The sequence below is a fragment of the Tilletiopsis washingtonensis genome (genome assembly GCF_003144115.1).
Source record: "Tilletiopsis washingtonensis strain MCA 4186 unplaced genomic scaffold FA09scaffold_16, whole genome shotgun sequence".
Lineage (NCBI taxonomy): Eukaryota > Fungi > Basidiomycota > Exobasidiomycetes > Entylomatales > Tilletiopsis > Tilletiopsis washingtonensis.
This window is the reverse complement of record NW_020312013.1, coordinates 483,797-510,023: the sequence shown is the minus strand read 5'-3', so window position 1 is coordinate 510,023 and position 26,227 is coordinate 483,797. Positions and strand designations below refer to the sequence as shown.

The 26,227-nt window shown below is 66.9% G+C and overlaps 13 protein-coding genes across 13 annotated transcripts; 5 read left to right on the top strand and 8 right to left on the bottom strand.

The window, feature by feature from the left end:
* Window positions 1-194: 194 nt before the first annotated feature.
* On the bottom strand, window positions 195-1,197 carry FA09DRAFT_331198 (hypothetical protein). The gene is made up of 2 exons (XM_025742914.1): window positions 1,109-1,197; window positions 195-1,003 (listed from the first exon to the last, which is right to left on the bottom strand). Exons 1-2 carry the CDS (start codon window positions 1,120-1,122, stop codon window positions 208-210), a joined length of 810 nt encoding a protein of 269 aa, XP_025597016.1. The 5' UTR covers window positions 1,123-1,197; the 3' UTR covers window positions 195-207.
* Window positions 1,186-3,557, bottom strand: FA09DRAFT_331197 (Septin-domain-containing protein). The gene is made up of 6 exons (XM_025742913.1): window positions 3,535-3,557; window positions 2,734-3,445; window positions 2,482-2,677; window positions 1,975-2,198; window positions 1,822-1,908; window positions 1,186-1,759 (listed from the first exon to the last, which is right to left on the bottom strand). The coding sequence occupies exons 2-6, from the start codon at window positions 3,319-3,321 to the stop codon at window positions 1,685-1,687; spliced, it is 1,170 nt and encodes a 389-aa protein (XP_025597015.1). The 5' UTR covers window positions 3,322-3,445; window positions 3,535-3,557; the 3' UTR covers window positions 1,186-1,684.
* Window positions 3,558-4,302: 745 nt separating this feature from the next.
* Window positions 4,303-6,161, top strand: FA09DRAFT_331195 (hypothetical protein). Its single transcript, XM_025742912.1, has 2 exons — window positions 4,303-5,034; window positions 5,097-6,161. The coding sequence occupies exons 1-2, from the start codon at window positions 4,663-4,665 to the stop codon at window positions 5,943-5,945; spliced, it is 1,221 nt and encodes a 406-aa protein (XP_025597014.1). The 5' UTR covers window positions 4,303-4,662; the 3' UTR covers window positions 5,946-6,161.
* Window positions 6,162-6,228: 67 nt separating this feature from the next.
* FA09DRAFT_320823 (DNA-binding TFAR19-related protein) lies at window positions 6,229-6,921 on the bottom strand (the record flags this gene model as incomplete). The annotated part of the gene is made up of 3 exons (XM_025740993.1): window positions 6,645-6,921; window positions 6,383-6,546; window positions 6,229-6,282 (listed from the first exon to the last, which is right to left on the bottom strand). The coding sequence occupies exons 1-3, from the start codon at window positions 6,901-6,903 to the stop codon at window positions 6,229-6,231; spliced, it is 477 nt and encodes a 158-aa protein (XP_025597013.1). The 5' UTR covers window positions 6,904-6,921.
* A 183-nt stretch (window positions 6,922-7,104) lies between these two features.
* On the top strand, window positions 7,105-8,714 carry FA09DRAFT_320821 (mitochondrial tricarboxylate transporter; the record flags this gene model as incomplete). Its single annotated transcript, XM_025740992.1, has 6 exons — window positions 7,105-7,319; window positions 7,550-7,634; window positions 7,691-7,837; window positions 7,981-8,194; window positions 8,253-8,271; window positions 8,385-8,714. 6 exons carry the CDS (start codon window positions 7,105-7,107, stop codon window positions 8,632-8,634), a joined length of 930 nt encoding a protein of 309 aa, XP_025597012.1. The 3' UTR covers window positions 8,635-8,714.
* A 288-nt stretch (window positions 8,715-9,002) lies between these two features.
* Window positions 9,003-11,157, top strand: FA09DRAFT_331192 (hypothetical protein). The gene is made up of 3 exons (XM_025742911.1): window positions 9,003-9,476; window positions 9,533-10,633; window positions 10,699-11,157. Exons 1-3 carry the CDS (start codon window positions 9,040-9,042, stop codon window positions 10,988-10,990), a joined length of 1,830 nt encoding a protein of 609 aa, XP_025597011.1. The 5' UTR covers window positions 9,003-9,039; the 3' UTR covers window positions 10,991-11,157.
* A 211-nt stretch (window positions 11,158-11,368) lies between these two features.
* Window positions 11,369-13,279, bottom strand: FA09DRAFT_331191 (hypothetical protein; the record flags this gene model as incomplete). The annotated part of the gene is made up of 1 exon (XM_025742910.1): window positions 11,369-13,279. One exon carries the CDS (start codon window positions 13,277-13,279, stop codon window positions 11,369-11,371), a length of 1,911 nt encoding a protein of 636 aa, XP_025597010.1.
* A 261-nt stretch (window positions 13,280-13,540) lies between these two features.
* On the top strand, window positions 13,541-14,952 carry FA09DRAFT_331188 (chord-domain-containing protein). The gene is made up of 4 exons (XM_025742909.1): window positions 13,541-14,142; window positions 14,349-14,594; window positions 14,655-14,792; window positions 14,861-14,952. Exons 1-4 carry the CDS (start codon window positions 13,588-13,590, stop codon window positions 14,945-14,947), a joined length of 1,026 nt encoding a protein of 341 aa, XP_025597009.1. The 5' UTR covers window positions 13,541-13,587; the 3' UTR covers window positions 14,948-14,952.
* Window positions 14,953-14,969: 17 nt separating this feature from the next.
* Window positions 14,970-16,056, bottom strand: FA09DRAFT_331187 (hypothetical protein). The gene is made up of 2 exons (XM_025742908.1): window positions 15,524-16,056; window positions 14,970-15,466 (listed from the first exon to the last, which is right to left on the bottom strand). The coding sequence occupies exons 1-2, from the start codon at window positions 16,011-16,013 to the stop codon at window positions 15,063-15,065; spliced, it is 894 nt and encodes a 297-aa protein (XP_025597008.1). The 5' UTR covers window positions 16,014-16,056; the 3' UTR covers window positions 14,970-15,062.
* A 150-nt stretch (window positions 16,057-16,206) lies between these two features.
* FA09DRAFT_343865 (putative PRP43-involved in spliceosome disassembly) lies at window positions 16,207-19,253 on the top strand. Its single transcript, XM_025744623.1, has 9 exons — window positions 16,207-16,665; window positions 16,781-16,932; window positions 17,014-17,991; window positions 18,049-18,086; window positions 18,137-18,413; window positions 18,473-18,662; window positions 18,717-18,870; window positions 18,927-18,981; window positions 19,040-19,253. Exons 1-9 carry the CDS (start codon window positions 16,304-16,306, stop codon window positions 19,174-19,176), a joined length of 2,343 nt encoding a protein of 780 aa, XP_025597007.1. The 5' UTR covers window positions 16,207-16,303; the 3' UTR covers window positions 19,177-19,253.
* Window positions 19,235-20,547, bottom strand: FA09DRAFT_83787 (hypothetical protein). Its single transcript, XM_025745860.1, has 4 exons — window positions 20,341-20,547; window positions 20,166-20,286; window positions 19,790-20,108; window positions 19,235-19,734 (listed from the first exon to the last, which is right to left on the bottom strand). The coding sequence occupies exons 2-4, from the start codon at window positions 20,282-20,284 to the stop codon at window positions 19,294-19,296; spliced, it is 879 nt and encodes a 292-aa protein (XP_025597006.1). The 5' UTR covers window positions 20,285-20,286; window positions 20,341-20,547; the 3' UTR covers window positions 19,235-19,293.
* Window positions 20,300-22,997, bottom strand: FA09DRAFT_83889 (hypothetical protein). The gene is made up of 3 exons (XM_025745861.1): window positions 21,591-22,997; window positions 21,169-21,190; window positions 20,300-20,702 (listed from the first exon to the last, which is right to left on the bottom strand). Exons 1-3 carry the CDS (start codon window positions 22,568-22,570, stop codon window positions 20,337-20,339), a joined length of 1,368 nt encoding a protein of 455 aa, XP_025597005.1. The 5' UTR covers window positions 22,571-22,997; the 3' UTR covers window positions 20,300-20,336.
* Window positions 22,998-24,011: 1,014 nt separating this feature from the next.
* Window positions 24,012-25,880, bottom strand: FA09DRAFT_340081 (glycoside hydrolase/deacetylase; the record flags this gene model as incomplete). The annotated part of the gene is made up of 5 exons (XM_025744286.1): window positions 24,012-24,558; window positions 24,615-24,899; window positions 24,958-25,095; window positions 25,155-25,624; window positions 25,674-25,880. The coding sequence occupies 5 exons, from the start codon at window positions 25,878-25,880 to the stop codon at window positions 24,012-24,014; spliced, it is 1,647 nt and encodes a 548-aa protein (XP_025597004.1).
* Between the last annotated feature and the right edge of the window lie 347 nt (window positions 25,881-26,227).

Sequence of the window (26,227 nt, the reverse complement as noted above, 5' to 3'; positions counted from 1 at the left end):
TCTACGTGCGGCAAGGCCGCCTTGTCCGGTCTCTCTAGCTGCCGCTCTCCGACACACATCCACAGCCCCACTCCCGGACTCGCATGCTCCACCCCACGCTCCTTGCTCTCCACGCTGCCGGACGCAGCCTGCCGCCCTTTCTTGTTTCTCGTCTGCTCAGCCCGCCTAGCATCCGCGCGCCAGCCGCCGCTTTACCTGGGACAATGCTTAGATAGTTTCATACCACGACCTGCGTGTGTCGCTGCTTGATGCGCTAGAATAGTAGAAGGAGGAGCGCAGGTGGCCGTCCGGGCGCTGGCGCTCTAAGCGGGTCTTGGCTGCAACATCACGACGTCGTCCGGCTGCGTCGAGTGGAGCATGGGACTGCTTGGGTGCGATGGCGCTGCTGAGGGTGGCTGCCGTGCGCGACAGGCGCAGCGGGCAGCGGCCGCCACGCTCGTGAGGGCAGCGTTGCGCCACGACGCCCGAGCGCGGTCCGGCCGGCACGAGTTCGGCGCCGCGCCGCACGAGCAGCTGCGTCCGGCGCAGCTGCGATGGCCGAGCGTCGTCGCTGGCGAGTGTGCTCATTGGCACTGCAAGGTGGCGTGCAGCCACGGCGGGGCTGCGACGAGAGACGACCGGCCTGCCATGGTCGCTTGATGGTGCCGACGTCGCGCGGCTGCCGCTCGCAACGGCCGGGCGACTGCGCTCGCTCGACGTGCTGAAGCTGCGCTTGTGCCCGCGCTTCTCGATGGCAGCACGTCCGGACAGTGACGGTGCCGCAGGCCTCGCAGCCTCACTTGTGTCGGCGGTGATGATGTGCACGGCGACCTGCATGCCGCGCGACCACCAGCGCACCACGGGAGCCGAGTGTGCGCGCTTCACTGGCCGCTCTTGCATCGGCGGCAGCGGTGCGGCTGGCCGCGCTGGGAGCTCTTGCGAGAGAGAGAAGCGAGGCTGCTTGTCTGCTGCTGGCGGTGCCCGTGGCCATGCCGTCGCGACTGGCTTCGCAGACGGAGAGAAGCTGTGGTGCTGCACGTTGAGCTGCTGCTCGGCGAGAGGTGCGCCTCGCGCTGCCGCCCAGCCGGCGTGCCTGGCGTCCGCGAGCGGCGCGAGAGTTGTCACTGACGAGGAGAGCTGCATGCTGGCGCGAGTGAGATGCGAGGGTGTCTATGATGCTGTGGATGTGGGTGCAAGCCATGAGTAGTGAGCAGCAGGCGCCATCGCTGCGCACTCAGGCGATAGACTCTCGCTCAGCGGGTCGTCGGGGCCGATGTGCCCCTGAGAGCTCTGCTCTGCGCCCACAGGGGCGCGGCCTGGCGAGTCGCCGTGTTGTGGCCGCGAGCCAGGCCGCGGCTCCGAGCGCGCTGTGTTCAGCCCACTCGTTTGGGCCTCGGAGGTGGCACAAAGTGCTCCGCATTTAGCAGCATCGCGTCACAGCCCCTCGGCGTGAACGGCAGCGTCGACGTGGACAAGCAGCTATCCTGAGCAGCACAAGGCAGGAGAGAGTCAAGTAACGATCGTTGCAGGCTTCGAGAGGGCATAAAAGGGGCATGGAACGTGAATGACGAGAGCGCACCAGAGCTAGCACGGGCAGAGCTCGACACTCGGACGCCAAGTCTCGCTGCCTCGCCGGCAGTGCATGGCAGGAGGAGAGACGATGACGGTGGCGAGCGAGATATCAAGTCTGCCCAGCAGGGCACCCTTAGCGGCGCGGTGCCTGGTTCATCGAGCGGTAGCCGCTGGCAGAGTCCAGCTCGGCCTCGAGCTGCTTGATGTTCTGCAGGCGGAGACAGAGTGAGCCAGGTGGACAGAGGGTGCGGCGCTGCTTGAGGCACTCACGCTGTGTGCCTGCTCCAGGTCGCGGTTGAGGCGGTCGCGCTCGGCGATGAGGTGTGCCTCCCACTGCCGGAAGCGGGCCTCCTCGAGCTGTGCGCAAGAGCGGTAAGTGTCAGCAGCAATCACCAGAGACGGCCATCGCTGCAGCACACGCACCTTGACCTGCTCCGTGAAGCGCTTGCGCAGCATCTCCTCCTCCTCCTTGAACTTGGGGTTGTCGAGCTTCTTCACCTTGGGCTCGCCGAACTTGCGCGTCTCCATCTGCGCCTGGCGGTAGGCCTCGTAGTGCGTCTCCTCCGTCGTGTTGATCAGGTCGAGCATGTGCGTGCGGATGAGCAGCGAGCGCAGCTTCTTGAAGTCGCAGTGCTCCTCGTTCTCGACTGCGCAGGGAGCGTCAGCATGGCGGCACAGCGTCTGGGCTGCGTGTTGAGGCGCACACAACGCTGTCGCAGCGCTCTACGCGGCACTGCTTGCGTGCCACCGGGGATTCCCGACCGTCGCAGATTCTGCTCCGGGATGAAGCGGCGGCCCACGTAGCCGGGCGCCAAGCTCAAGCATCTGCACCCGGGCACCATGCTTGACCTTCCGCACTCCATGCTCAAGCATCCGCCTTTCATGCTGTTCCACACCCTTCCAAAACCTGCGTCCATCTCTCGCACTCACCCTCAGCCACACCCCACATGTAGTCGCGGCCCTTGACGGTCCGGCCGTCCTTGGTGACGACGTCGCGCGTCGAGCCAATGATGGAGAAGGGCATGGCGCCCATGAGCGTCTTTGCGTGCTCCGCCGACGCCTCGTCGTCCGACTCAATCGGGGGCGTGTAAACGCGAATGCCCTGCTGCGCGATCACCTCGCGGATCTGCGCACAGAGGTCAGTGCTGCAGCATCAACGCTGCATCCGCTGCAGCAACTCACGCGCTGCTTGAAGATGGCCAGGTCGTTGGGGCTGAGCGTGTCGGCCTTGGCGACGACGGGAATGAGGTTGACGCGCGTGCCGAGACGCTTCATGATCTCAATGTCGAGCGGCTTGAGCGTGTGGCCGGTGGGGCGGATGAAGTAGAGGCAGGCGTGGACGCGCAGGTCCGTCTTCTCCTTGCGCTCCGGCTGCTGCTCTTGCCGCATGTACATCTCGTGCTGGTCGTCGAGGAAGTCGACGATGGGCGTCCACGAGTCGCGGTTGTTGACGTAGTCGCCAAAGCCGGGCGTGTCGATGACGGTGAGCTTGACCTTGAACTGCTTCTCCTCCAGCTCGGCCTTGATGATGTCCACCTCGACGGTCTTGTCGAGCTGCTTGGCATGGCGCCGCGAGTGGTCCTTGCCCGTCGCCAGCTCGGTGGAGAAGAGCGTGTTGATGACTGGCGCGGCGTGTGAGCGGCCGCGAGTGCGATCAGAGTGCGGCAAGCAGGGATTGCCTGGCAGCTGCTCGGCATACGCGACGTCTCTCTCATCGTGGCAGCCCCTCTCTGCCTGACGCCAGCACGAGTCTTTATCACTATCCCACATCTTTGCCTCTGGCCCATCCGTCCAGCCTCGCGCGCCTGCACTCACGCGTCGTCTTGCCCACGCCGCTCTCGCCCACCACCATCAGCGTGAAGTGGCCGCCAGCCTTGGCCACGATCTTGTGCCGCTGCAGAAGGAAGCCAAACGCATCAGCACAGCACAGGCACACAGCAATCTACTGATTCAGCGTGCAGCGGAAGCGGCAGCGCCACGCACCTGGTTGGGCAGGTTGGCGATGCCTGAAGAGTAGTCGACCGGCACGGGCGCATCGTTGCCGTCGGCAGATGGGAAGGGCGCGGAGGCAGACATGGCGGAGCAGGGAGTGGGGAGAGATGGAAGGCGTCAGTGAGGAGCTCGGCGGCAGCGGTGGAGAGAAGCAGCCGCGAGACGAAGCCATCCCGCTCCAGGCACGACAGCGAGCCGCGGCTTGAGACGAGCCCGACGCATCTCCGGCGCTCCGTGCACCCCATAGCTCGAGCACATTCGGCGGAGCGCAGCAGGCACGACCTTGACAGTCACCCTGTGACCATCACAGCGCACCCCTGAGGTGCGCCAGAGTGCGAGACAGGGGCCGCGGTGTGCGCGGAAGCGTCGGCGTGGGGACGCCTGCATGGGCCGCGCATGGGCGGATGCATCGCCTGCTGCCGCCGACTGCGCGCCTGTGCCGCCGCCCGGATGCCACATCGCGGATGGCACGAGCAACGCACCGATGCCGTTGGATGCCATGGCTGCGGTGGGAAGGTGTGCGGGAGGGGAGAGGGGTATGTGATGGGCGGGAGAGCGGTGCGGACAAGGCGGGCGTGCTTGAGCTTCTCACGGCGCGGCGCGGCGGCGACCAGCGCGCGCACACTGGCCGCCTGCCCGCCGCGCGCCCGGCCGCCGGTCTGTGCGAGCGCTGCCCTGAGCTGCTGCACGTGACGTGCCTCCTGGCGCTGGCCACGAGAGGCAAGTGCCGCCGGCTGCTCTCCTCTCCGAGCAGCGCATCCCGATCTGGCCACATACAAGAACAGGCACGAGGCACAACAAGAATGACGAGCAGATACAAGTGCTTCGAAAGCCAGCCAGGCTGCTGTAGTGCATGCTGCGGCACGAGGCAAAGCGCAGGCGCAACGAGGCGCGAGATTGAAAGCGATGCGTGCACGTCCCTCGAAGTAAGAGTCGACTCCAGCAGGCAGCTTGAAGTGGGGGCCAGGGACTGCGCCCTGGGAGCGCTGAGCGGGCCGCTGCTCTGGGCCATCACGCTCCACTCAGCACCTCCATCACCGCACCTGTCACCGCTCTGCGCCCTGACTCGCCCTCTGCTCAGCACCTCCGCCTCGCCTCACCCACACCTTGCTCTCTCCCATGCCGCGCCGCGCAGCCGCCGCACGCAAGGTCGACTACCGCGAGCACGCGCGCCTCGACGGCTGGCCGCGCAGCCGCGCCGCACGCTCGAGCGAGAAGGAGGCCGCGCGGCTGCCCAAGAAGAAGAAGAAGGCGGCTAGCCAGGCCGAGGGCGAGGCGGGCGACGAGAACGCGGAGCCGGAGCCGGACGGCGCGACGTCGACGGACTCTTCAGAGGAGTCCGTCGAGGACATTGCTCATGTCGGCCGCGGTCGCCGGAGTGAGGAGAGCGAGTCGGAGCTGGAGCTAGATGAGTCGGACTGCGAGGACACGCGCGGCCTGCGCCGCAGCAGCCGGGCCGGGGCGTCGTCGAAGAGCTATGCGTACGAATGGGTGAGCCGCAGCCACGAGCCGGACAGACGGGCCTGCAGTCCTGACGCTGTGCTTTGCGCCAGGACAAGGACGGCATCCTCATCGACCGCCGCGCGAAGAAGGAGGAGGAGAGTTGGGCCCGCATCGAGCTGCACAAGCACGAGAAGATCCTGCGCGAGAAGCAGCTGCGGGCACTGGCAGCGCAGCCGCCGCCGTTGTCCGCGCGAGAGTCGGCCTCTCCCTCGCCGGTCTCCGAGGCTGAGCCTTCGGCGTCGGCTAGACAGCGCCAGCGTCGCCTGCGCAGCAGCAGCGAGGAAAGCGACGAGCGTGAAGCCACGCCCAAGCAGCGTCGGCCGCTGAAGAAGAACAAGACGACGGCGACCACCTCCACGCGCGCCGCCAAGGCCGGGCCCTCCAAGCGCGCCCAGCAGCAAGCTGCCTCGCCGGTGCCCAGGCCGCGTGCTCGTCCGCTTGCAGGCACGTCGCGCAACCAGCCGATGGACTTTACGGCAGATGCTCCGAGCGGCAGCAGTTCGGACGTCGATGGTGTCCCGCCTGGCGGCGCTCCGCGGGCGCCCACGGCCTCGCCGCCGCCAGTAGCGTCGCCACGGACGCCCATCCACGCAGGCGAATGGATCAACGATGGTGTCATCACAGACGACGAGCAGGAGAAGCAGCGAGAGCAGCAGCCCGAGCCTGAGTCCTCGGCCAAGGCTGCACCGCAGCACCCTGCGTCTGGCGCAAGTCTTCAGACGCCGACGCCTCGCTCGCAGCACCGCAGCATCAAGGCGAGCAACTCGACTGCTGGACGTGCAGCGGAGAGCAGCAGCTCTCAGCACCAAGTCGTCAAGAAGGAGGGCGGAGGAGGTGTCGGCGCGCTCAAGTCGTCGAGGGCGGCGAACGAAAAGCTCTTCTTCACGGACAGCGAATAGCTGCGCCCGCCGCGAAACCGGGCTCGTATCGCCTGCTCGCGAGCTGTACGCTCTTCGAAAGCCGCAGCGAGGGCGAAGTGTCGCTCGCATACCACACACATACCTTCCGCATCCACCTGCCTCTGTCTCCAGCCTGTTCCCGTCGTCCCGCCCATACCTTTCCGTCTCTGCCTCCACCCACGTCCGTCTGTACCATACGTGCATCACACGCCACAGCGCCGATGTGTGCCATGTCTCAGATTGCACCGCCAACCCCTCTCGGCTGTACGTGTGCGTGCCGGGCTCAGAGGTCGAAGTCGTCGTCCGAGTCCTCGAGCACCTGCTTTTTGCGCGTGAACTGCGACGGCAGGACGTGAGCGCGAGCTCCACAGCAGCAGCTTGAGGTCAATCCGCTCCTCCCTCGCTAGGTCGCCCTCAGGTGCCGCAGCAGCACTCACGGTGATCTTGCCCTGCGCCTCCTGCCCGCCCTCAACCTGCTGCAGCAGGCCGATGAGCTGCTCCTCGGTGATGCGCTGGCGCACCTGGCCCGACTGCGCCATGCGCAGGATGAGGTCCTGGATGGCGCGTGCCTTCTGCGGCTTGACCATGGCGATGCGCGAGACTAAACAGGACAGGCCAGTGTCAGCAGGGCTGCGGGCACGTTGACGTGCCTGGCCTGCCTGGCAGCCAGCGCCAGTGTCCAGAGGCTCGAGCACTCACGGCGTTCCCGTGCCTGCGCATCAAGCACGGTGCTCAGCAGCTGGCGCTTCTGCTCGTCCATCTGCTCCTGCTGCCGTGCCTGCGCCTCCTCGTCCTGCGCCCCTCCTCCACGCCCTCCACCGCCGCCGCCGCCCAGGCTGAGGCCGGCGGGCAGGCCGCTGCCCGATGCCTCGCCACCACCGCCGCCACCACCGCCGCCGCCGCCGCGCAGCTCGCGCATGCGTGCGGCACGGATGGCTGCGAGATCAGGGTCGTCCATGCTGTCGATGTGCTGAGGGTATGGAGGTGATGAAGCAAGCCTTGGCGCGGCCACGCGACCTTGAAGCTTCGACGCGCTGCGCGGAACTCGGCCAAGCTCGCGTGCCGCGCGCCAGAGCATCATCCGGCCGCACGCCTTTCAGAGGCCGGCGCGGCGCGCTTCTTCCTTGCCTTCCTCGCCTCTCGCACCCCCCTCCACGCCATGGCCTCGACGAAGCGCAAGGAGCAGCCGCTGCACTCGCTCGTCGCCGGCGCATTCGCCGGCGCCGTCGAGGGCTTCGCCACCTATCCGACCGAGTATGTCAAGACGCAGGCGCAGTTCGCCGTCGCGGCGGGAAAGCGCCCGCCGGGCCTGCTCGACATCGTCCGTGAGACGCTGGCGCGCAGCGGCGTGAGGGGATTGTACTCGGGCTGCTCGTGAGTATCGCAGAATGTGCAGAGGGTAGTTGAGGCGGCTGCTAGGGCCTGTTGGCTGGCACCGCGGCGCATGAAGCGATCAGGGCGTAACGGGCAGAGATGCGGTGTCAGTGCGGGCGAGAGACAATAGCGGCTCAGTAGATCGTTGCTTCGCGGCCCGAGACTTCGCAGCAGTGCGGCGTCTTGGCATGTTCGCATCTGCTGTTCGAGTGCTGATCAGCCTCTCGTAGTGCACTCGTGGCAGGCAATGCCGTCAAGGCGGGCGTGCGCTTCCTCTCCTACGACAGCATCAAGCTGGCCGTGGCCGACAAGACGGTGTGTGCGGCGTGCTGCCACTGCGAGCGGCGGCAGACTAACATGCACTTGTGCAGACTGGCCAATTGACGCTGCCGCGCTCCGTGCTTGCCGGCCTGCTGGCTGGCCTCTGCGAGGGCGCACTGGCGGTCACGCCGTCAGAAGCCATCAAGACACGGCTGATTGAGGATGGGCGCAAGCCGAAGGCGGAGCGGCTGTACAAGGTGAGGCAGCACACACAAGCTGCAGCTGGAGATGCGGCGCGCGTAGTGCTGCATGCTCGACCTGCATAGTCGCTGCCTGAAGGCCCATGCAAAGTCGCGCACGACAAGCCTAGGCCTGCTCCGAGGCTGAACCTTCCTTACAGGGCCTCTTCTCCGGCTCCGTCGCCATCGTGCGCGCCGAGGGTCTGCGCGGCATCTACAAGGGCCTCGGCCCCACGATGGCACGGCAAGGCGCCAACTCTGCCGTGCGCCTCACGACATACTCGACGCTGCGTGGCCTGGCCACCAAGGACGGCCGCAAGACCAACGACATCGAGACGTTTGGCATGGGCGCTGTGGCGGGCATTGTCACTGTTTGTGAGTAGAATGCGCGAGAAGATGGTGACCGCGCCTTGCTGATGATCCTCTTGCACAGACTGCACCATGCCATTCGAGTGAGTACCTCACAGCAGAGAGCACGCAGCCGCGGCAGCACATCACAGCAGAGAGCAGGCAGCCTCGGCTGCCTCAGGGCATCTCACTGCTCATCTGACACTCCTCTACGCAGCGTCGTCAAGACACGCATGCAGTCGGCACAGTCGGCGCGCTACAGCAGCGCCTTCAACTGCGTCAGCACGGTGCTGCGCGAGGAGGGCGTGCTGCGCTTCTGGAAGGGCACGACGCCGCGCCTCACGCGCCTCATCCTCAGCGGCGGCATTGTGTTTACCATCTACGAGAAGACGCTCGTGGCGCTCGATGTGCTGGGCGGCAAGGCCAAGGAGACGGCAAAGGTGGTGGCGGACACGGTCAAGGAATAGACAGAGTGCACAGGGCAGCGTGTGAGGCGTGGACACTGCCGGCACCGCCGGCGCGCTGCATGCTGGCGCGGGCGGCCTCGAGCCCACGCAGCGCCGAGCCTCGACGCAGCAGGTGGCGCCAGGAACAGATCTGGTCTGACCTTCTCCTCGTTTGCCACGCATTTAGTTTCACGGCTGTGGGGCTCGAGATCCGCGCGACGCTTCTGTAGTGCAAAGTCACCACCAGCAGGCGCAGCAGCAGCGGCAGCAGGCGCGCTGCGGGGGTGGAGGTGCTGCGCATGGCCGATGCTTCGGCGCGCGCCGCACGCCGCCGCCGCGCCTCATCAGCAGCCGTGCGGCGGCGCGCGACCTGCTCCTCTTGCTTCCCGGCCACCACCATCCCGCACCCCAACGACGTCGCTCAGCATGAGCACCTCCACATCTCCCCTCACTCCCGCCCAGCTCGCCTCTCTGGCAGCTGGCACCGAGACTATTGCCGCCAGGACCGACCACTCCCTCCTTCGCGAAGGCAAGAGCCATGCCCACTTCCGCACGACACTCGCTGGTCACCCGGCCATCGAGCAGCGAATCGTCGTCGACCGTCACGCGCCTCTGGCCAGCGTGATGGGCAGACTGGCTGCGCTCTGGAACCTCGGAGCGGGCGATGGTCTTTGCATCACTGTCACGCCGCCGCAGCGATTTCTGTTCTCTGCTCCGGTCCTCATTCTGTCAGAGTACCAGTGGCGCCTGTTCAGCCACGTCCATTTCGACGTGGCCCACGCTGCGCCTATGAACACGCTAGGCAGGTTCGAACTCTGGGACTGCGTCATCAGCAGGACTCCCAAGCTGCCTACGCGCGATCAGTGAGCGAGATTACGAAGGCGGTGCGATTGAGCAGCTCACTGACGCACCGCGGCAGAATTGCGTTCGTCGGCTCCGAGAACAAGCTCGCGGACGAGACCGGCCACGAGGGAAGCGTCGATGCGAAGGAGCAGAAAAGTCAGTCTGCACCGTCTGCGACGTCTGCATCGCAGTCTGCCGCTCCAGCCGCGCCGGCAGCAGCAGCTGCCGAGCCGCGCTCTGCGACCGAGTCGCAGACGTCCGGCCATGCCCCAGGCTCCTCGCCCGCGCCGTCCATCCCGTCGCTGCAGGCAGCCCTCGTCAACTGCGCGCCTCCCGCGCTGGCGCCGCTCATCGGCCCGCTGCTCGACTTTGCCATGGCTCTGACGGGCACTCCTCGTTCGCCGGCTTCCACTGGCGCTAGCCAGCAGCATTCGATGCAGGCTCGTGGCGCAGCATCTCCTGCACCTTCGCCAGCTGCTGCGGTGCCGTCTGCTGCGCCGGCTGCCAGCGAGAGCACGGCTCCTGCTGCGTCAGCTGAGCAGGCCAAGACTGGCGCTGCGCCTTCGGACTCGAACACCAGCGGCTCCGCGCCGCCGTCGCTCGACGAAATCATGGCGCGCTGCCGTGCACAAGGCGAGGCGCAGGGCCGTGCCTTCGGAGACCTAGCTGCCGCTCGCGCCGAGCGTCTAGGCCGTCCTCGTGCTCCGTCGCCTGAGCCGCAGGCGCCGGCCGAGCAGCAGACGGGACCCAGCAGCACAGCCGGCAGCGAGGCATTCGAGGTGGTGGAGCACGAGGCGCCTGCAGCGCAGGCATCAGCAAGCACTGCCGCTTCGACTGGCAGCACACCGGCGCCGCAGCCCAGCGAGCGCGTCGTCCAGACGAACACGGCGCTCTCGAGCGCATGGGAGCAGCGTCTGGCGCAGATGGGCCACTCGGGCCTCAGCCGTGCCCAGCGCATGGAGCAGGAGCGTGAGGCAGCACGCCGCTTCGAGGAGAGGCAGCGCGCGATGATGGAGCAGATGGAGCGCGAGGAGGCTGAGGAGGCTGCCAAGACGTCCGAGGCGCAGAATGGCACCGAGGAGAAGGGCAAGGGCAAGGCGCAGCAGGAAGAGGCAGCGCAGCCTGCCTCGGCGGCGCCGAAGCCCAATGTCGCCGACACGAACGCAAGTCTGGCAAGGTGAGCACCGTGCCCCTCGTCATTGGCATGCGCGCTGAGTCTGACGCCCCCTCTCTCTCTCGCAGCGGCTTCGAGGCGATGCTGCAGCAGATGCGTTCGGCGCGCGCCGAGACGACGTACGCGCCATACCGTCCGAAGCGCCAGCAGGCCGCGGCATCGAGTGCTGCGCAGCCCGCTGCCGCCGAGGCGCAGCCCACACCTGCAGAGGCCAGCACGGCTACACCGACCGAGGCCGCTGCTCAGCCTGCGCCGGAGGAGGGCACGCCCACTGCCGGTCTCTCGCAGCAGGGCCAGCAGATGAATCAGCAGCTCTCGTCTGCCTTCGAGGAGATGCTCAAGGCCGCTCGCGGTGGCTAAGCGCCGCGCTCATCGACGCTGCTTCCGCCATCGCCCGGTCTCTGCCATCCCGGCCTTACGACTAGTTCCGCCTTTACGACCTGTCCCGCCTCTATCTCGTCTCGAGCCCGCGACACCTCCATATCCTGTACCATCGTTCCCGTGACAACTCAGCCAGCGTCTCGTGATTCAGTGGTGTCGTGAAGGTGGTCGTACAGTGGTATCGGGGTGTGAAGAGACACATGATGAGAGGGAGACGAGCCAGAACAGCGGCTACGATGCGGACGCCGACGGCTCGACGAAGAGGCCCGGGCGGTTCGTGATGGAGAGTGCACCTGAGTGCCAACCTGACGTGACGCGCAGGATCAGCAAATGTCAGGTGTCTAGCAGTGCATACGACTAACCGGCCAGGGCGATGTCGAAGACGAACGTGTTGGCAGTCTGCTCCTCGACGCTGCCACCCGGCTCAGCGAGGCGCTCGCAGTCTGCAAACGCCACCTGCACCGGCTCCTTCTGCTCGCGCGGCACGTGGCGGGCAGCACAGCGGCGCGAGAGCGGCGACGTGCCGTCGTCTTGTGGCTCGAAGCTCTGTTGAGTGCGTCGTGCGGTTGCACCCGCAAGACCGATACGGAAGCCGCCTCGCAGTCCGCGCGGCTGCGGTGGTGCGACAGCGAGGCTCGAGGCGACTGGGTGGGCATCCCACGTGCCGAGCGCGCCCTTGGACCACTGGCCCCACGTCCGCACCTTGCCGGCGCTGTCCAGGCTGGCGAAGTGATAGTCGCCGACAGCTACCTTGAGCACGCCGCTGCCCTGCAGCTCCGGCAGCAGCTTCGGCGGCGAGAGGTGGCCGGCATCCTCGTCGCCCAGCAGTACGATGCCTTGTGCGTGCGCACCGTCGTTCGTCGAGGGCTGCGAATACGCGACGAACGAGCGGAAGTTGGCGCTGAGGTGCGTGAGGCGCAACTCCGGCGCGCTCAGGAGATGCGCTTTGTCCATGGCAGCCCACCGAGCGTCGGCTCGCAGCAAGAGCGGATCGCAGAAGGCGCGCAACAGCTGCCACTGGCGGCCGCCAGGGCCGTAGGCACGGGCGAAGTGGCGCAGCTCGCCCTGCCATTCCTCCTCCACTCGATCTGCAACAAAGTCATCCGGCGGCCAGGCAGGCTGCGTGATGTCGATCTTGTACAGCAGACCAGACGGCGTCAGGGCGTAGAGATACCGCTCGCCTGCCGCAAGGCGCGCTACGGTGGTATGCGCAGTGTGCTGCCGCGAGGCACTGAGCGAAGGATCGGCGAGGGTGGCGGCTAGATCGTCTGGCGGAAGTGGCAGCTCGGGCAAGAGTGTCGCAGCGACGTCGTGAGCGGCCACAGGTACGCCTCGCCGCTGACCAATGTCGATGTAGCTCCGGTGCGTCTCATCCACCTCTGCTGTCCATCGCGTGTTCCAGGCAGCGATGCGTTGCTGTGTCGCTGATCCTTGCTCTCCGTCCAGGTGAAACCGCGCAGCAACGGCAGCCACGTCACCGCTACTTGCCAGCAGCTCCACTCGCGGCCGGTCCGTGACGCGATGAAACGGAAAGAGGTCCGGCAGGACGCGAGGCGAGTCCGGTCCAGACCACTGTAGGATGTGATCGTCGTCTGTGACACCGATAGCGGCGGTTCCGACAGCGAGACGTCGCACGCGCTTGTTGAAGGAGTCGAGGATCGACGGCGTCCAGACTTCGCGATACTGGAAGCTCTGGCGTTGCCGCAGCGCGCCCCACGTGAGCACGCAGCCTGTGCTCGTCAGCGCCAGAAAGCTCCAGCCGGCAGCGTGTAGCTCCACAGGCGCGCCGAGTTCGATGCCGGCTGATTCGCGAATGAGGAACTCGGGCGCCGCCTCCAAGTATGGCCACTCGCGGTCCGGGTCGCCGAGCTCGTTGCCGACGATGAGCGGCGCGTCCTGCCAGCGCGGACTCACGGGGAACGGCGCGCCCCACTCGCGGCGGATGAGCGCAGCAACCTGTTGCGGCACGTTGCGCGTATCGTGCCCGGCGCCGATGCCCAGCCGGCCCTCGCTGTCCTCGCCCCACGTCCAGAGCGTCGGCGCGCGCAGGCCGGCATACAGCTGGCGCCAGCCGGCGACGCGCGCCGAGGCGTGGGCGGGGAAGTTGAGCTCGCGCAGCAGCAGGGCGCGCCAGAGCGAAGCGTCGCTGCCGAGCTCGTTGGCGCGCCGGCTGGCGAGGCGGAAGGAGAGCACGGCCGACGAGGGCAGCAGCGGCAGGATGGAGTAGAGCAGCAGCTCCGGCGGCAGGTCGAGCAGCGAGCACGGCATGCTGGCGGTGGGCAAGAGCGATGCCGAGCTGTGGCGCGTGCCCGCAGCTGTGTGCGTGTGCGTGGATGTGCAGTAGTGACAGCCTTGAGCAGGAGTGAGTGGAAGTGAAGGAAGAGGCAAATCGATGCCCCCTCGCTTGATGAAGTGCGCAGTCCGTGCGCAGCGGGCGCGGGAGCAGGTGGAGGGCGTGGGAGCGTCCACGTGATCGCATGGCGCCCGGCAGTGTCGTGCGAGCTCGCTCTCCTTCTCGCTGCTTCTCTCGCTGCTTGCGACCTCCACACCCCCAACGCCGCCCTCACTTCTCACTCATGGCACCCTCTGCGCCAATCTGCACGCGTCCCGGCTGCGGCCAGCTCTTCTCGTCGCCGGGGCCGTGCGCTCACCACTCGGGCGCGCCCGTGTTCCACGAGGGCCTCAAGTCGTGGTCGTGCTGCAACGAGACGCACAAGCCCGTGCTCGAGTTCGACCAGTTCCTCGCCATTCCGCCGTGCGCCTCGGCAGAAGCGCACTCTGACGTCAAGCCGAAGAAGCCCGAGCCCAAGGCGGCGCCGGCAGCTGCGCCCTCGTCCACCGCAAACGGCAGCACCGAGGTCTTTGGCGCCGCCGCGCCCAAGCCCGTAACGCAGCCGGCGGCGCCGCTGAGCGCTGCAGCGCTTGCGGCTGCTGCCAAGCAGGCGAAGCAGGAGGCGGTAGAGAAGCCGGAGGAGCAGGACCCGCCAGAGGCCGATGGCAGCGCCATTGCGGCTGGCGCGCCGTGCAAGCGCGCCGGCTGCTCGGCCAAGTTCGAGGGCGGCAAGCGGGATCGCGCGGCGGAGAAGTGCACATACCACAAGGGCACGGCCATCTTCCACGAAGGCAGCAAGGTGAGTGAGCGGCAGGATGTGCGAGCGGCTTAGTGGGGCGAGCCCTGCGTGGCGCATGACGGCATCGTTTGCGCTCGTGGGCGCTGGCAGCTGCGAGCGAGCGAGCCTCGCTCAGCCCCAGGCCTTTGCCAGAAGCAGGTGGTGGGCTGAGACGCTTTGAGAGTGCGCTCCATGCGCCTCAGAGCCGAGTCTGACGTGCTTCACAGGGCTACACGTGCTGCAAGCGGCGCGTGCTCGACTTTGCCGACTTCCTCACGATCGCAGGCTGCACCGACGCAGCGCACGGGCACCTGTTCGTGGGCAGTGAGCCGGTCAAGGAGGCGCCGGCAGATGGCATCGAGCGCGTCGAGGCGCGGATAGACCACTACGAGACGCCGGCCGACGTGCGCGTCACGGTGTATGCCAAGGGCTGCGATGCCGAGGCATCGAGCGTGCAGTTTGAGGAGAGCGAAGTGAGTGCCGGCCCTCGTGCCGGTTGATGCTGTACGTGCAGCTACTGATCAGTGCATCAGGTCAAGATCGCGCTGGCACTGCCCGACGCGCCGAGCGGCTCGAAGCGGCGATACGAGCGCGTGCTGCGGCCCTTTGCGCCCATCGATGCGGCCGCGAGCTCCTTCCGGCTGACCAAGTTCAAGCTGGACCTCGTCTTGGTGAGTTGTGCCGCCATCGTCGACGTTCTGTTCGACCAGCGCTCATCACGCATCGACGTTTTGCGCAGGTCAAGAAGAGCGCGAACGAGTCGTGGCCGACGCTGGAGTCGGGCGAGCGGGCACTGGGCTGGGGCAACACGTTCGGCCGCAAGTAGCAGCTGCAATCGCAAATACATCAAAACGGCACAGCGCGACGTTGCAGTTGTAGCGCGGTGTATTGATCGTGACGTGTGACCCCAGAGACTTGCCCCTTGCGGCGTGCTTTGCTGCCTAGCCGCCGCCTCCTTCCCGCCCGCTCCAGAAGCCCTTGCCGTAGCTTACGCAGACCTCCTCGCCGCGCTTGATCGGCTTGGAGCCAGAGTAGATGGCCTGGCCGAGCACGCGTGGCCGCCGTGCGGGCGGTGCAGGCGCAGCGGCAGCCTGGGCGGGAGCGTCTTGCTCTTGTCCGCTCTCAGAGTACTCCTCATCCTCCTTCCCGGAGTCTGACTCCTCACTCTCGCTCTCGCTCGCAGCTTTCCGCGCCGCGCCGCTGCGCGCCGCGCCGGGCAGCGCCTTCTGCAGCGAGGCCGTCTCGCTCAGCCCTTGCGGCGCCGCAGAGGAGCCGGCCGCCTCGGCGACGAAGTCCTTGAACTCGGCGTTGGCGCGCGGCAGGATGCCGCGGTAGTCGTTGCAGACTGTGTCAGGGGTGTCAGCATCCCTGTGCGGCATTGCACCGCTCGGCTCTCACGCACATCGCGCAATGCTGCCAGCCTTGGTCGCGTCGATGCCCAGCTGCTCGCCCGCCGGGCCCTCGATGCCCAGGTCGAACTCGCTCTTCTCGTTGGTCTCCTGCTGCGTGTGCAGCGTGCCAAAGTAGGCGCAGAGCGGCGTGCGCGGCGGCAGGTCGTGCGCCGCAAAGAGGCCGTACTGGCCGCGCGCCGGGTGCGGGCTGGTGCGCGGGATGAGGCGCACGACGACGCACCCCGCCGTGCTGGCGTCCGAGTGCGGGTCGGCGTCGTCGATCTCGGCGCACAACGAGTGCAAGTGCTGAGGCAGCAGCGGCGAGGCGACGCAGTGTGTCAGGCGCCGCACGTTTGCCGGCCAGGCGTGCGACTCGAGCGGCGGCGGCACGGGCGAGGCGCGCGTCTTGGGCCGCTGCAGCTCGTCGTTGCCCGCGCCGAAGAGGACGCCCTTGTTGGGCCGGAAATTCTGCTTGCCGCCGACGGTCGACGGCTTGCCCATGCTAGACGTGCGATGCGGATGCTGAGGTGGGGATGGAGGTGGTGAGGCAAGACGATCGTTGGACGCGAAGGTCTGGGAGCCTCAAGTCGAGCCGCCGCGCCCACTTTTTTGGCCGGCCGCCGAAAGCCGAAGGCGCGCACGCTGCGCCGCTGACACTGCGCGCGGCGAGCAAGGCTTCTCGCCGCCTCCGTCTTCTCCACCACGCCTCTCCTTGCCGCCTCACTCTCGCGCTCGTCCTCGCAGCGCACTAGCAGCGGACCCACTCTCCCTCTTTTGAGCTCTCTGCCACCATGGCTGGCCCGCCAGGACCGCCGCCGGGCCCGCCGCCGGCTGCGCCGCGCGACAACCCCTACCTCGCCCACCTGCCGCCGCAGGAGCGCGGTGCCTCCTCCTCCGCTGCTGCCGGCTCAGACCCGCTCGCCGGCTTCATCCCGCGCAAGGTGACGGGCGAGCAGGCGCGCCGCGCCATGGACGGCGACATCAATCCCTTCGCCGCCACGCCCGGGCGCGCCTTCAGCGCCCGCTACCGCGCCATTCTCGAGAAGCGCAAGGCGCTGCCCGTCTACAACCAGATCGACGAGTTCTACGAGAAGTTCAACGAAAGCCAGATCATGGTCATGATCGGCGAGACGGGCAGTGGCAAGACGACGCAGTGAGTGGCTCGTGCAATGTGCACGAGTGGCCAGAAGCGCCACGAGGCTGGGTGGAGGAGCACGCCGGGGCCGCTTGGGCAGCTGGAGCTGGGCTGACCGACATTCCGTCTGCAGGATCCCGCAATTCGTGGCATACTCAGATCTGCCGCACACGAAGAAGGTGACGGGCGACGATGGGCAGCAGGCGCCGCTCATGATTGCGTGCACGCAACCGCGTCGTGTCGCCGCCATGAGCGTGGCGAAGCGCGTGGCCGAGGAGATGGATGGTGAGTTGGCGTGACAAGGCTGCTCGCGGCGACGAGCCGCAGGTGTGCTCTTGAGCTGTTCTGACTGGTCCGCCGCTTCAGTCGCGCTGGGCAAGGAGGTCGGATACACGATCCGTTTCGAGGACTGCACTGACCGGCGCACGACGTTCCTCAAGTACATGACCGACGGCATGCTGCTGCGCGAGGCGATGAACGACCACCTGCTCTCGCGGTATAGCTGCATCATCCTCGACGAGGCGCACGAGCGCACGCTGGCAACCGACATTCTGATGGGCCTGCTCAAGGACGTGGCCAAGCGTCGGCCAGACCTGAAGATCATCGTCATGTCCGCCACGCTCGACGCGCTCAAGTTCCAGAAGTACTTCAACGACGCACCGCTGCTGCGCGTGCCCGGCCGCACCTTCCCCGTAGAGACGTTCTACACGCCCGAGCCGGAGCCAGACTATCTCGAGGCGGCGATCCGCACTGTGCTGCAGATCCACCAGGCCGAGGACGAGGGCGACGTGCTGGTGTTCCTCACGGGTGAGGAGGAGATCGAGGACGCGTGCCGCAAGATCAAGGCCGAGGCAGACGAGCTCAGCTCGAGCCAGCCGGACCTCTGCGGCCCGCTCAAGGTGGTGCCGCTGTACTCGAGTCTGCCGCCGGCGCAGCAGCAGCGCATCTTCGAGCCGGCGCCCGAGCCGCTCAAGAAGGGCGGCCCGCCGGGCCGCAAGGTCGTGATCAGCACCAACATCGCCGAGACGTCGCTGACGATCGACGGTATCGTCTACGTCGTGGACCCCGGCTTCTCGAAGCAGAAGGTGTACAACCCGCGCATCCGTGTCGAGTCGCTGCTCGTGTCGCCGATTTCCAAGGCGTCGGCGCAGCAGCGCATGGGCCGCGCCGGACGCACGCGGCCCGGCAAGTGCTTCCGGCTGTACACCGAGAAGGACTTTGTCTCGGAGCTCATCGAGCAGACGTACCCGGAGATCCTGCGCTCCAACCTCGCCAACACGGTGCTGGAGCTGAAGAAGCTCGGCATCGACAACCTCGTCACCTTTGACTACATGGACCCGCCCGGTGAGCACGCGCACGCGCCTCGAGCGTCCGACTTGCACTGACGTGCCTCTGTGACAGCGCCCGAGACGATCATGCGCGCGCTCGAGCTGCTGAACGTGAGCCGATCGAGATCTGCCGTCTTCTCACCCAGCTGACACCGCCTCAGTACCTCGCGGCCTTCGACGACGAGGGCAACCTCACGCCGCTCGGCACCATCATGGCCGAATTCCCGCTCGACCCGCAGCTGGCCAAGATGCTAATCATCAGCCCCGAGTTCAAGTGCTCCAACGAAATTCTCACCGTGGCGGCGATGCTCTCGGTGCCGAACGTGTTCGTGCGGCCAAACGCGCAGCGGCAGCAGGCCGACCAGGCACGGGCTGCCTTTGCTCATCCCGAGGGCGACCACCTGACCCTGCTGAACGTGTACCACGCCTACAAGACGAGTAAGTGTGCGCGCTAACTCTCGTCGCTGCGCTGTGCTCACGCTTGCCGTCCTGCCCAGACTGCCCGGACCCGTCGACGGCCTCGAACTGGTGCTGGCAGAACTTCCTCTCGTACCGCACGCTGCAACAGGCCGACAACGTGCGGCAGCAGCTCTCGCGCACGATGGAGCGCTACGACCTCGATCTCGTCTCGACGCCGTTTGAGAACAAGAACTACTACACACAGATCCGGCAAGCGATCACATGCGGGTGAGCCACACGCTGCCGCAGCGCTGCATCGAACCCGCTGACAAGCGTCGGCAGCTTCTTCATGCAGGTGGCACACAAGGAGGCGTCCGGCAGCAAGGGCAGCTACGCGACGATGGACGGGCAGATCGTCGCGCCGCACCCGAGCTCGACGATCGAGAGCATGCCGCCGTTCCTGCTCTACCACGAGTTTGTGCTGACGACGCGCAACGTGAGTGCAGTCTGCGTGCGTGGATGCGCTGCAGCAGCTGACCCTCACGCTGGCAGTTCATCCGCACCATCACCGAGGTGCGCCCGGAGTGGCTGCTGGAGTACGCACCGAGTGAGTCGGTTCTCGGGATACGCTGCGCCTGCAGGCCCGCTGACACGACGTCTTGCAGCCTACTACAGCCCGAGCAACCTGCCCGACGGCGAGGTCAAGCGCATCATGCAGCGCCTTGTTGCCGGCAAGGGCGCCGGCACCGAGCGCGGCGACTCCGGCGCGCAGCGGCCCAAGTCGAAGAAGGCGAAGCGCTGAGCGTGCGCACGTCACGATATGCACAAGGGACGCACGCGGTGGTAATAGAGATGCATTGTGCGGGGACACGCACAGGCATCAGATGCAGGTGTGACTGGTGTGACGAGGTATCGAGGGTCAGGGTGAGGGTTGCGGGCCGAGCACGGGCGGGGCATGGGGCGACTCGGACGAGCGACGCTTGGCGAGCACTGTGGCGATTTTAGTCTTGAGCGCCGGCCAGTCGACGCTCTCGTATGCGGGACTGGGCGGCATTGGCGAACGCGCCTCGACCTGTGCCGAGACGGCAGCGATCATGCGCTGAATGGGCCCGACGAAGAGCTCGCAGCGCGTGACGCGGAAGAGCTCGGTCGCAAAGGCGACGTGGCGCTGCCAGCAGTTGACCTCGTAGAGCGTCGACGCAAAGACGCCCGTCTCCTTGTAGGAGGCGTAGTCGCTCTCGATGCGCGCAATCATGTGCGGCAGATAGCTCAGGTATACGTCGGTTGAATGCGGCAGGCCAGAGGGCGCCGTGACGGAGGCGGAGACGTCCTCGTTGCGGCCGCGCCAGATTCTGCCGCGCTGAGACGAAGATGTAAGCTGGGTGCGTGTGCGACAGGCTTGCACGGCCGCTCACTTGATAGAGATTGAGACGCAGCTTCGTCAGCACCGTGCCGACGCCCAGGCAATGCCGGCCGAGGACGGTGCGGATCAGGTCGTTGTTGTCCTTCGGCCGGAAGAAGGGAAAGTGGCTCTCTGCTTCCTCGATCTGCGACGCGGTGGCCAGCGCTCGGCGGAACACGCCGACAGCTTGGAACGGACTACGACGGAGCAGAGGTGAGCGCCCGCCATGTGACACGCCATGTGCGGCCTTACCTGGTGATGCTGGGCTTCGGCCACATGAGCGCACGGTGGCCGATGTAGTAGCACCACGCGGCGACCTTGAACAGGTGGCGCTGCGCACCAGTATGTCAGCGGAGCGAGCCAGCGGCAGCGACATCAGCAGAGCTCACCGAGACAAAGTACAGCTCGAGACTGGAGTTGAGCTGGTGCTGGCGCAGGAAGTCTTGCGCAGACCAGTGGCCGGGCGCAGGGATGATTTCCTCGAACTTGTACTTCTCCGGCATGACATCCCTGCATGTGCCGTCAGCGGGATGTATGGTTGCAAGAGGCTTGATGGGCACTCACGGCCAAGTCTGCACCCGCCTTGCGCTGTGCACTGCCCGCGCCCAGCAGAGCCGCACAATGAGCTCTCTGCGCACCTCTGCTACGCTTGTAGTGCCCGGCGGCGGCGGACGCGGCAGCTCGTAGTAAGCTGGATTGTGCGGCTTTATGGGCCGCGCCGACTCGGGGTCTTCGAGCTTGACGAGGCGCATGAGGCCTAGCGACTCGACGACGCGCGTAATAAGCTCCAGCAGCGACACGCGCAGATCGCCCCGCTTGATCAGCGCCAGGACCTGAGCGCTCTGAGCGGCTTGGATCGTCATGCCGGAGCTGGCTTGCGAGATGGCGTCCGTCTGGATGTACTGCAAAGCGCGGGCCGAGAGCCGCTCGGATAGAGCACGCGTCGCCGGGCTAGCTTCTTCGACTACTCCAGTGATGGGCTCAAGCCTGGTCGCAGGTCAGTAGATGCGTTCTGCGGCTTTGAGACACGTCACACACCGGTCCATCTCGTGATCGACGACAGCGATGCTCGCAATGGCAAAGTACAGTGCTGGGTGCACGCTGCGCCGCCGCGACTCGGAGAATGTGGGCTCTAGCAGCGTTGGCGTGTGCAGCACGAGACAGGTGACGGTGTGTCGAGCTGTGAAGCCGAGCAGCAGGCCTCGCAGACGGCGTGTCCTGAGTCTCTGCCGTGAGCACACACGCGGGCAAGGACATTCGACAGTGCTACTTACGCATTGGCGCGCACACTGCCCAGCTCGCCGAGCAGATCGTCGTACCAGCCATTCATGAGGTGATCGCCGCTGACTTCTCGTCCAAGCTGCGGCTCCTCGACCTCCGACGAGTTGCTGCCAGCATCCTCCTCGCCATCACTCTCGTCGGCCAAGCGCACCTTCTCCATGGCGCTTACGAGGCCCGCCGGCGCACATGTTACCCATGCCACATCCTGCTGCGGCTCCGTGGAGGCCAGACCACTGGCATGCAGGCGGTCGTTGCGCACATCACGTGCACTACGGATGCGGCGCCTCCGCTCGGGCATGTCGTCGACGCCGAAGCCGTCGTCTGCTCGCGTCATACCGCTGACCTCTGCGTCGCGCGCAGAGGAAGGAGGCGGCGAAGCAACGAAACTGCGCTTTTGCGGCGGCGAGGGTCTCTGGCCTGCCAAATCGTGTGAACTCGCCGGCGCCGGCCGGCCCAAGGCGCCCTGCGAGGTCATGCTCTGCTTGCGGCGCAGCACGCTGTCGTCGGTACGGTGCACCTGGCTCGCCGTCAGCTCGTATGCGCACTGCAGGCCTCGGCGCTCGCACTGCATGCATGGCTGTGCCTGGTCGCAACGTAGCTTGCGCTTGCGGCACAGCAGACATGCCACTGAGGCGCGCTTGCCGTCGCCTGCCGCGGCAGTGGGAGGAGGCGTCGTCTCGAGCGGCTGCCCTTCGGGGGGCGCGTGTGGTAGCGCAAGAGAAGGCGCCATGCCCGCTGTACTGAGTGGCGGAAAGACGAAAGCGGAAGGGCCATCGCCAATGCCGAGACTTGCGCTGTCTGGCGAGAGCGAGTCGGGCTGCCGCGGACGAGGTGGAGGCGCGCCCTCTGCGCTTCCCAAGTGCGATATGCCGGGCTGGGGCCGCTGGAGCGTGCTCGCGCTGTCCGCTGTTGGCGCTGAGCCAGCATACGGAGCAGACGTCGCTTCGAAGTCTCGCCATGCTGCGGCGCTCGTGGAGGCTCGCCGCTCATCGTGCGACCTCGAAGGCGCCAGTGGCACCGCTGGCAGTGAGGTCGGCGCCCAGCTTGGCTCCAGCTCAAAGCTGGCGGACGAGCTGGGCGGGAAAGGCGCCATCTCCGGTGCAAAGTCGTGCGGCTGGCTTGGTGCAGGCCGCATCACCGAGGGGCCGGCGTGCCAGCTGCCACCGCCTGGGTCTTGCGCCATTGAGCCGGCGTGCGGGCCTTGCGCGGCGCTCCCGCCCGCCGGCGTCTCGAAGAAGGCTTGCCAGAACGCCATATCCTCCTGCGCCACTCCATCCGCTGCGCCGCTGCTGCGTGCCGACGCATCAGGCGCGCCCGAAGGCCCGGCGCCCGCCGTGTCGACGAAGGCATCGGCCAGCTGCGTGAGGGAGAGGCCAGATGCGGCGCTGCCGGGTGCCGGCTGGAACCACACGGGCTGCGAACGCACCTGCGCTCCCAGCGCTGCGCCATGCGCAAAGCCTGCACCACCGACGCTGCCGCTGCCCGAGCCGGATGCCTCGCCTGGGCCGGCCATGCAGGCTGAGCGCGGCGGGCCGGAGCAGGCTCAGAGCGCGGTGGAAAGTGCGTCAAGGCGCGGCCGAGGGCCGCAGAGCGTCACGACGGCGTGGCTGCAAAGAGAGGAATGCGAGAGGTGCGCAGCGGCAGGCGAAGATGCCGCGAGGCAGCGAGGTCGCGCGGCTGGGCGCCGAGCTGAGGCGCAGCGCAGCCGGGGCAAGAAGCTGAAGGAGCGGCGCGCTGGGGTCGGCAAGGGTGCGCGAGAGAGGCTGTGGAGAGGAGCAAGGCGATGCGCAGCTGTGCATGAGCTGGGATCAGACCATCGGCCGCGGCCTCGGCCAGGCACCTTCGTGCGAGCGGAGTGGAGCATGCAAGCGCAGCTCGGCCTCCTTCTCGGTGCTGCTTCGCCGAGCGGAGCTTCATGCTTGAGCCTGCTCGGTTTGCGCGTTGCTTGTCTCGTGCGCACGATCTGTTGCGCCGTCTTTCAGCGCTACGGCCGCACGCCCGGCCGCTCGGAGCAGCGGGCATCGCCGCATCGCTGCTTCCCGCCCTGCCTTCCTCTGCTGCTACGGCCTTCACGCTTCTGTGCGCCGCATCCGCGGCTTCGCTGCAGCTGCAACGCGCCGCGCTCAGCGCATCAGCGGCAGCGCCGCAGCAGACCACGCATCGCATCGCGAGAGCGCGCGCGGCCCGACAAACGACGCTCGAGTCGGTAGCACCCAGCGTGCGGCCTCTCTCGCCCGTGCATGTCCCCTCCCGTCGGAAGCGTCGCCGTCCGCCCCACACTAGACTCGACTCGCCAGCATCAGCTTCACACGCGCTTGTACGCCGTGGTCTGACGTCGCACAGGACCAGCACAGCCCTCTGTGCGCTGCCGTAAGCACGCATCAGCGACCGGCGCAAGCGTCGTTTCGATGCATCGGGGGCTCCACATCGCACGCTCGGCGCACGAGCAGGCGCAAGCGCCGCATGGCAGCCGCATCTCTCTTCTCGGCATCCACTCGCTCGGACGGGGTGCGGCGCTCCGCCGGCGCCGCCCTCGCTGAGCCGCACCTTCCGCTCGCTGCATCCTCGCAGGACAGCCTCCGCCTCTCCGGCACGCTCCGCAGCCCGAATGCTGTCGACGACGTGCGGAAAAACGCATCGCTTGCATCGCTGCGCCGCGCTACGGACGTCGGACGTCGGGCTGATGACCTGCTTCCGACGTCAGGAACGCGGCCTCGACGCGTAACGTGACGGCGCCAGCACCTGCCTCGTCGTCTCTTCGTCGACGCACACGCTCGCCCACTTCTTCTCTCGGCGTCAGCAGACGCCGTCGGGAACATCAGCCTCAGCAGCTAGCATGCGGACGCCACGATGCACCGCCAAGCAGTCACTCGACGCTGCAGCAGAGCACGTCAATGAGTGGGTATTGCGAGCGGCCGTCTCTATGTACAGGCGCCGCGGCGTGTCGGATCTGCTCAGCGGCGCAGCGTGCCCGAGGCCTCGCTCATCGGCGTCGCGTCGCCGAGGTGCACCTTGTACGGCTCGCTGCCCGCGTCCGTCTCGCCGGCGACGCTCGTCGCGGATGCGGCAGCAGCCGGCGCGGTGCCGGCCACCTCGGTCTTGCTCGACGGCTTCGGCTTGCGGTTGCGCAGCAGGATGCGCACGACGACGAGCAGCGTGACGAGCAGCACGCCGGCGCCCGTGCCGAGGATGATGGCGGTGCGCAGCAGCGCAGAGCCCAGCGGCGGCTCGGGGCCCGGCGGCGGCAGCGTCATGTTGCCATTCGCCGCGTACGGCGTCGTGGGGAAGACGGTGTTGAGCAGCACATCCGCCTGGCGCGTGCGGTTGGGCGGGTGCGCAGCAGTGAACGCTCGAATCGTCTGGCCCACGTCGGCCTCGGGCACGAGCGTGTCGGCAATGCGCATGAAGCCGCCGGCGGGCAGGCCGAGCGGCAGCAGGTTGCCGGCGGCGTAGTCGCCGAAGTTGGGAGAGAGGATGTCCTCGAGATACGGACGCGTGATGCTGCGAGCGTCGACGTCAGCGACTTGAACCGAGACGAGCGACCTGGAGCTACCCACTTGGCGCACACGCCGACGGGCATGACATGCTCGAACGCATCTTGCAGGCCCGGCAGCGCCTCAACAGCGAGCTGCATGGTCAGATTGCGCAGCTCGTGCGACAGCACAACGGCGCCCGAGCGGTCGAATGTGCCGTTGCGTGCCGACTCCTCCAGCGCGGCGTAGTTGTCGAGGACCTGCGCCCTGCCCATCTCCTCGGAAGGTAGCAGCGATGCTTCGTAGTCGTGCGTGTCCGCATTCCAGATCATGACGCGCACGCCCAGCGAGTTGGCAATGTACCGCACGCTGTAGAGGTGCTAGATCAGCACGTGTGCGGCGGATTGCTGTGACTCTCTCCACGCACCGGTCGTCGATGTCGCCGTACGGCGGGCGGAAGCAGGTCGGCGTGATGCCCATGACGGCCTGCGAGATGCGCAGACTGTAGTACAGCTCGGCCCAGACCTCCTCATTGGTGAGGCCGGTCAGGTACGGGTGCGACCAGCTGTAGCAGAAGTGGTCAGACGTTACCATCTCGAATCGCAGCCAGACTGCTGCGCTCACCTGTGCAAGCAGACCTCGTGGCCGTCGACGATGCCCCGCTGCGCCTCGAGCGGCCACATCGCAATGTTGCTGCCGATGTAGAAGAGTGTGACTTTCTGTTCGAGCGTCTGAGGTGAGTGACGTGCTCTGCCAGCAGCACAGCTGCCACTCGCCTGGTTCCGACGGTTCAGCTCGTCGTAGAGCGCATTGTGCGAGCAATTGGGGCCGTCGTCGAAGGTGAGACCGAGCGTGCGCGGCTCTTCGCAGCGGTAAAGGTCGTCGGGCAGGCCGGCATGCTTGGGCGTGACGCAGTGCAAGGGACTCGTCCACCAGCAGTCGGGATCCTCCGTCACGTTGTAGCCCGTCGACGCCACGCCTGCTGCCGGAGGCTGGCCCTTGATGGCAATGTCAGGAATGCCCGGCTCGATGGCGGCGAAGAGATCCTTGGCCGCCTGGCTGACGGGCGTTGCCGTCTGCCACAAAGGAGGGAACTGCTTGAGGTGAGCCAGGAGCCGCGTTCGGCAAAGACACCCGACTTACTTCGTCGAGCAGCTTCGTCACTTCCGGCAGGTGATAGCGCACGCAAGCCTCTTCCGGCGTCAGGATCGTCGCCGCAGCAGCGGCGTTGGTCTGTGTGCGAGTCGGCCGCGCGTCTCGGCGCTCCAGCGATGGCCCGTCGAGCGCGGCAGCATGGCAGAGCGCGAGCGAAGAGAGGACGAGGACGAGAGCGCGTAGAGACAAGAACATGATGACCGGAGAGGCACGCACGAACAACTGACGCTCATACGAGGGGCACACACACCGCCTGTGTCCGCTTTAAGGGATGCTCAGCGAAGGCTGGCCCACATTGGTGGCTCGCTGCGGCGATGCAGGCTTGCTCTATCCTCGCATGGACAAGCCCGGAGGCGCGCCCAGAGCGCAGCCTCTTGTCGCTCAGGCGCCGCGCCGCGCGGCCAGCACAGCGACCGTGGCGCGTCGAGGGTCCGCAGCCCGCACCGCACAGCATCCTTCGAGACGCTCTCGACTCTCGGGAGCCAGAGAGGGGCCTCCTTCGGCTCTCCGCCACGTTCGCGGGAGTCCCGCTGCAGCCCGGA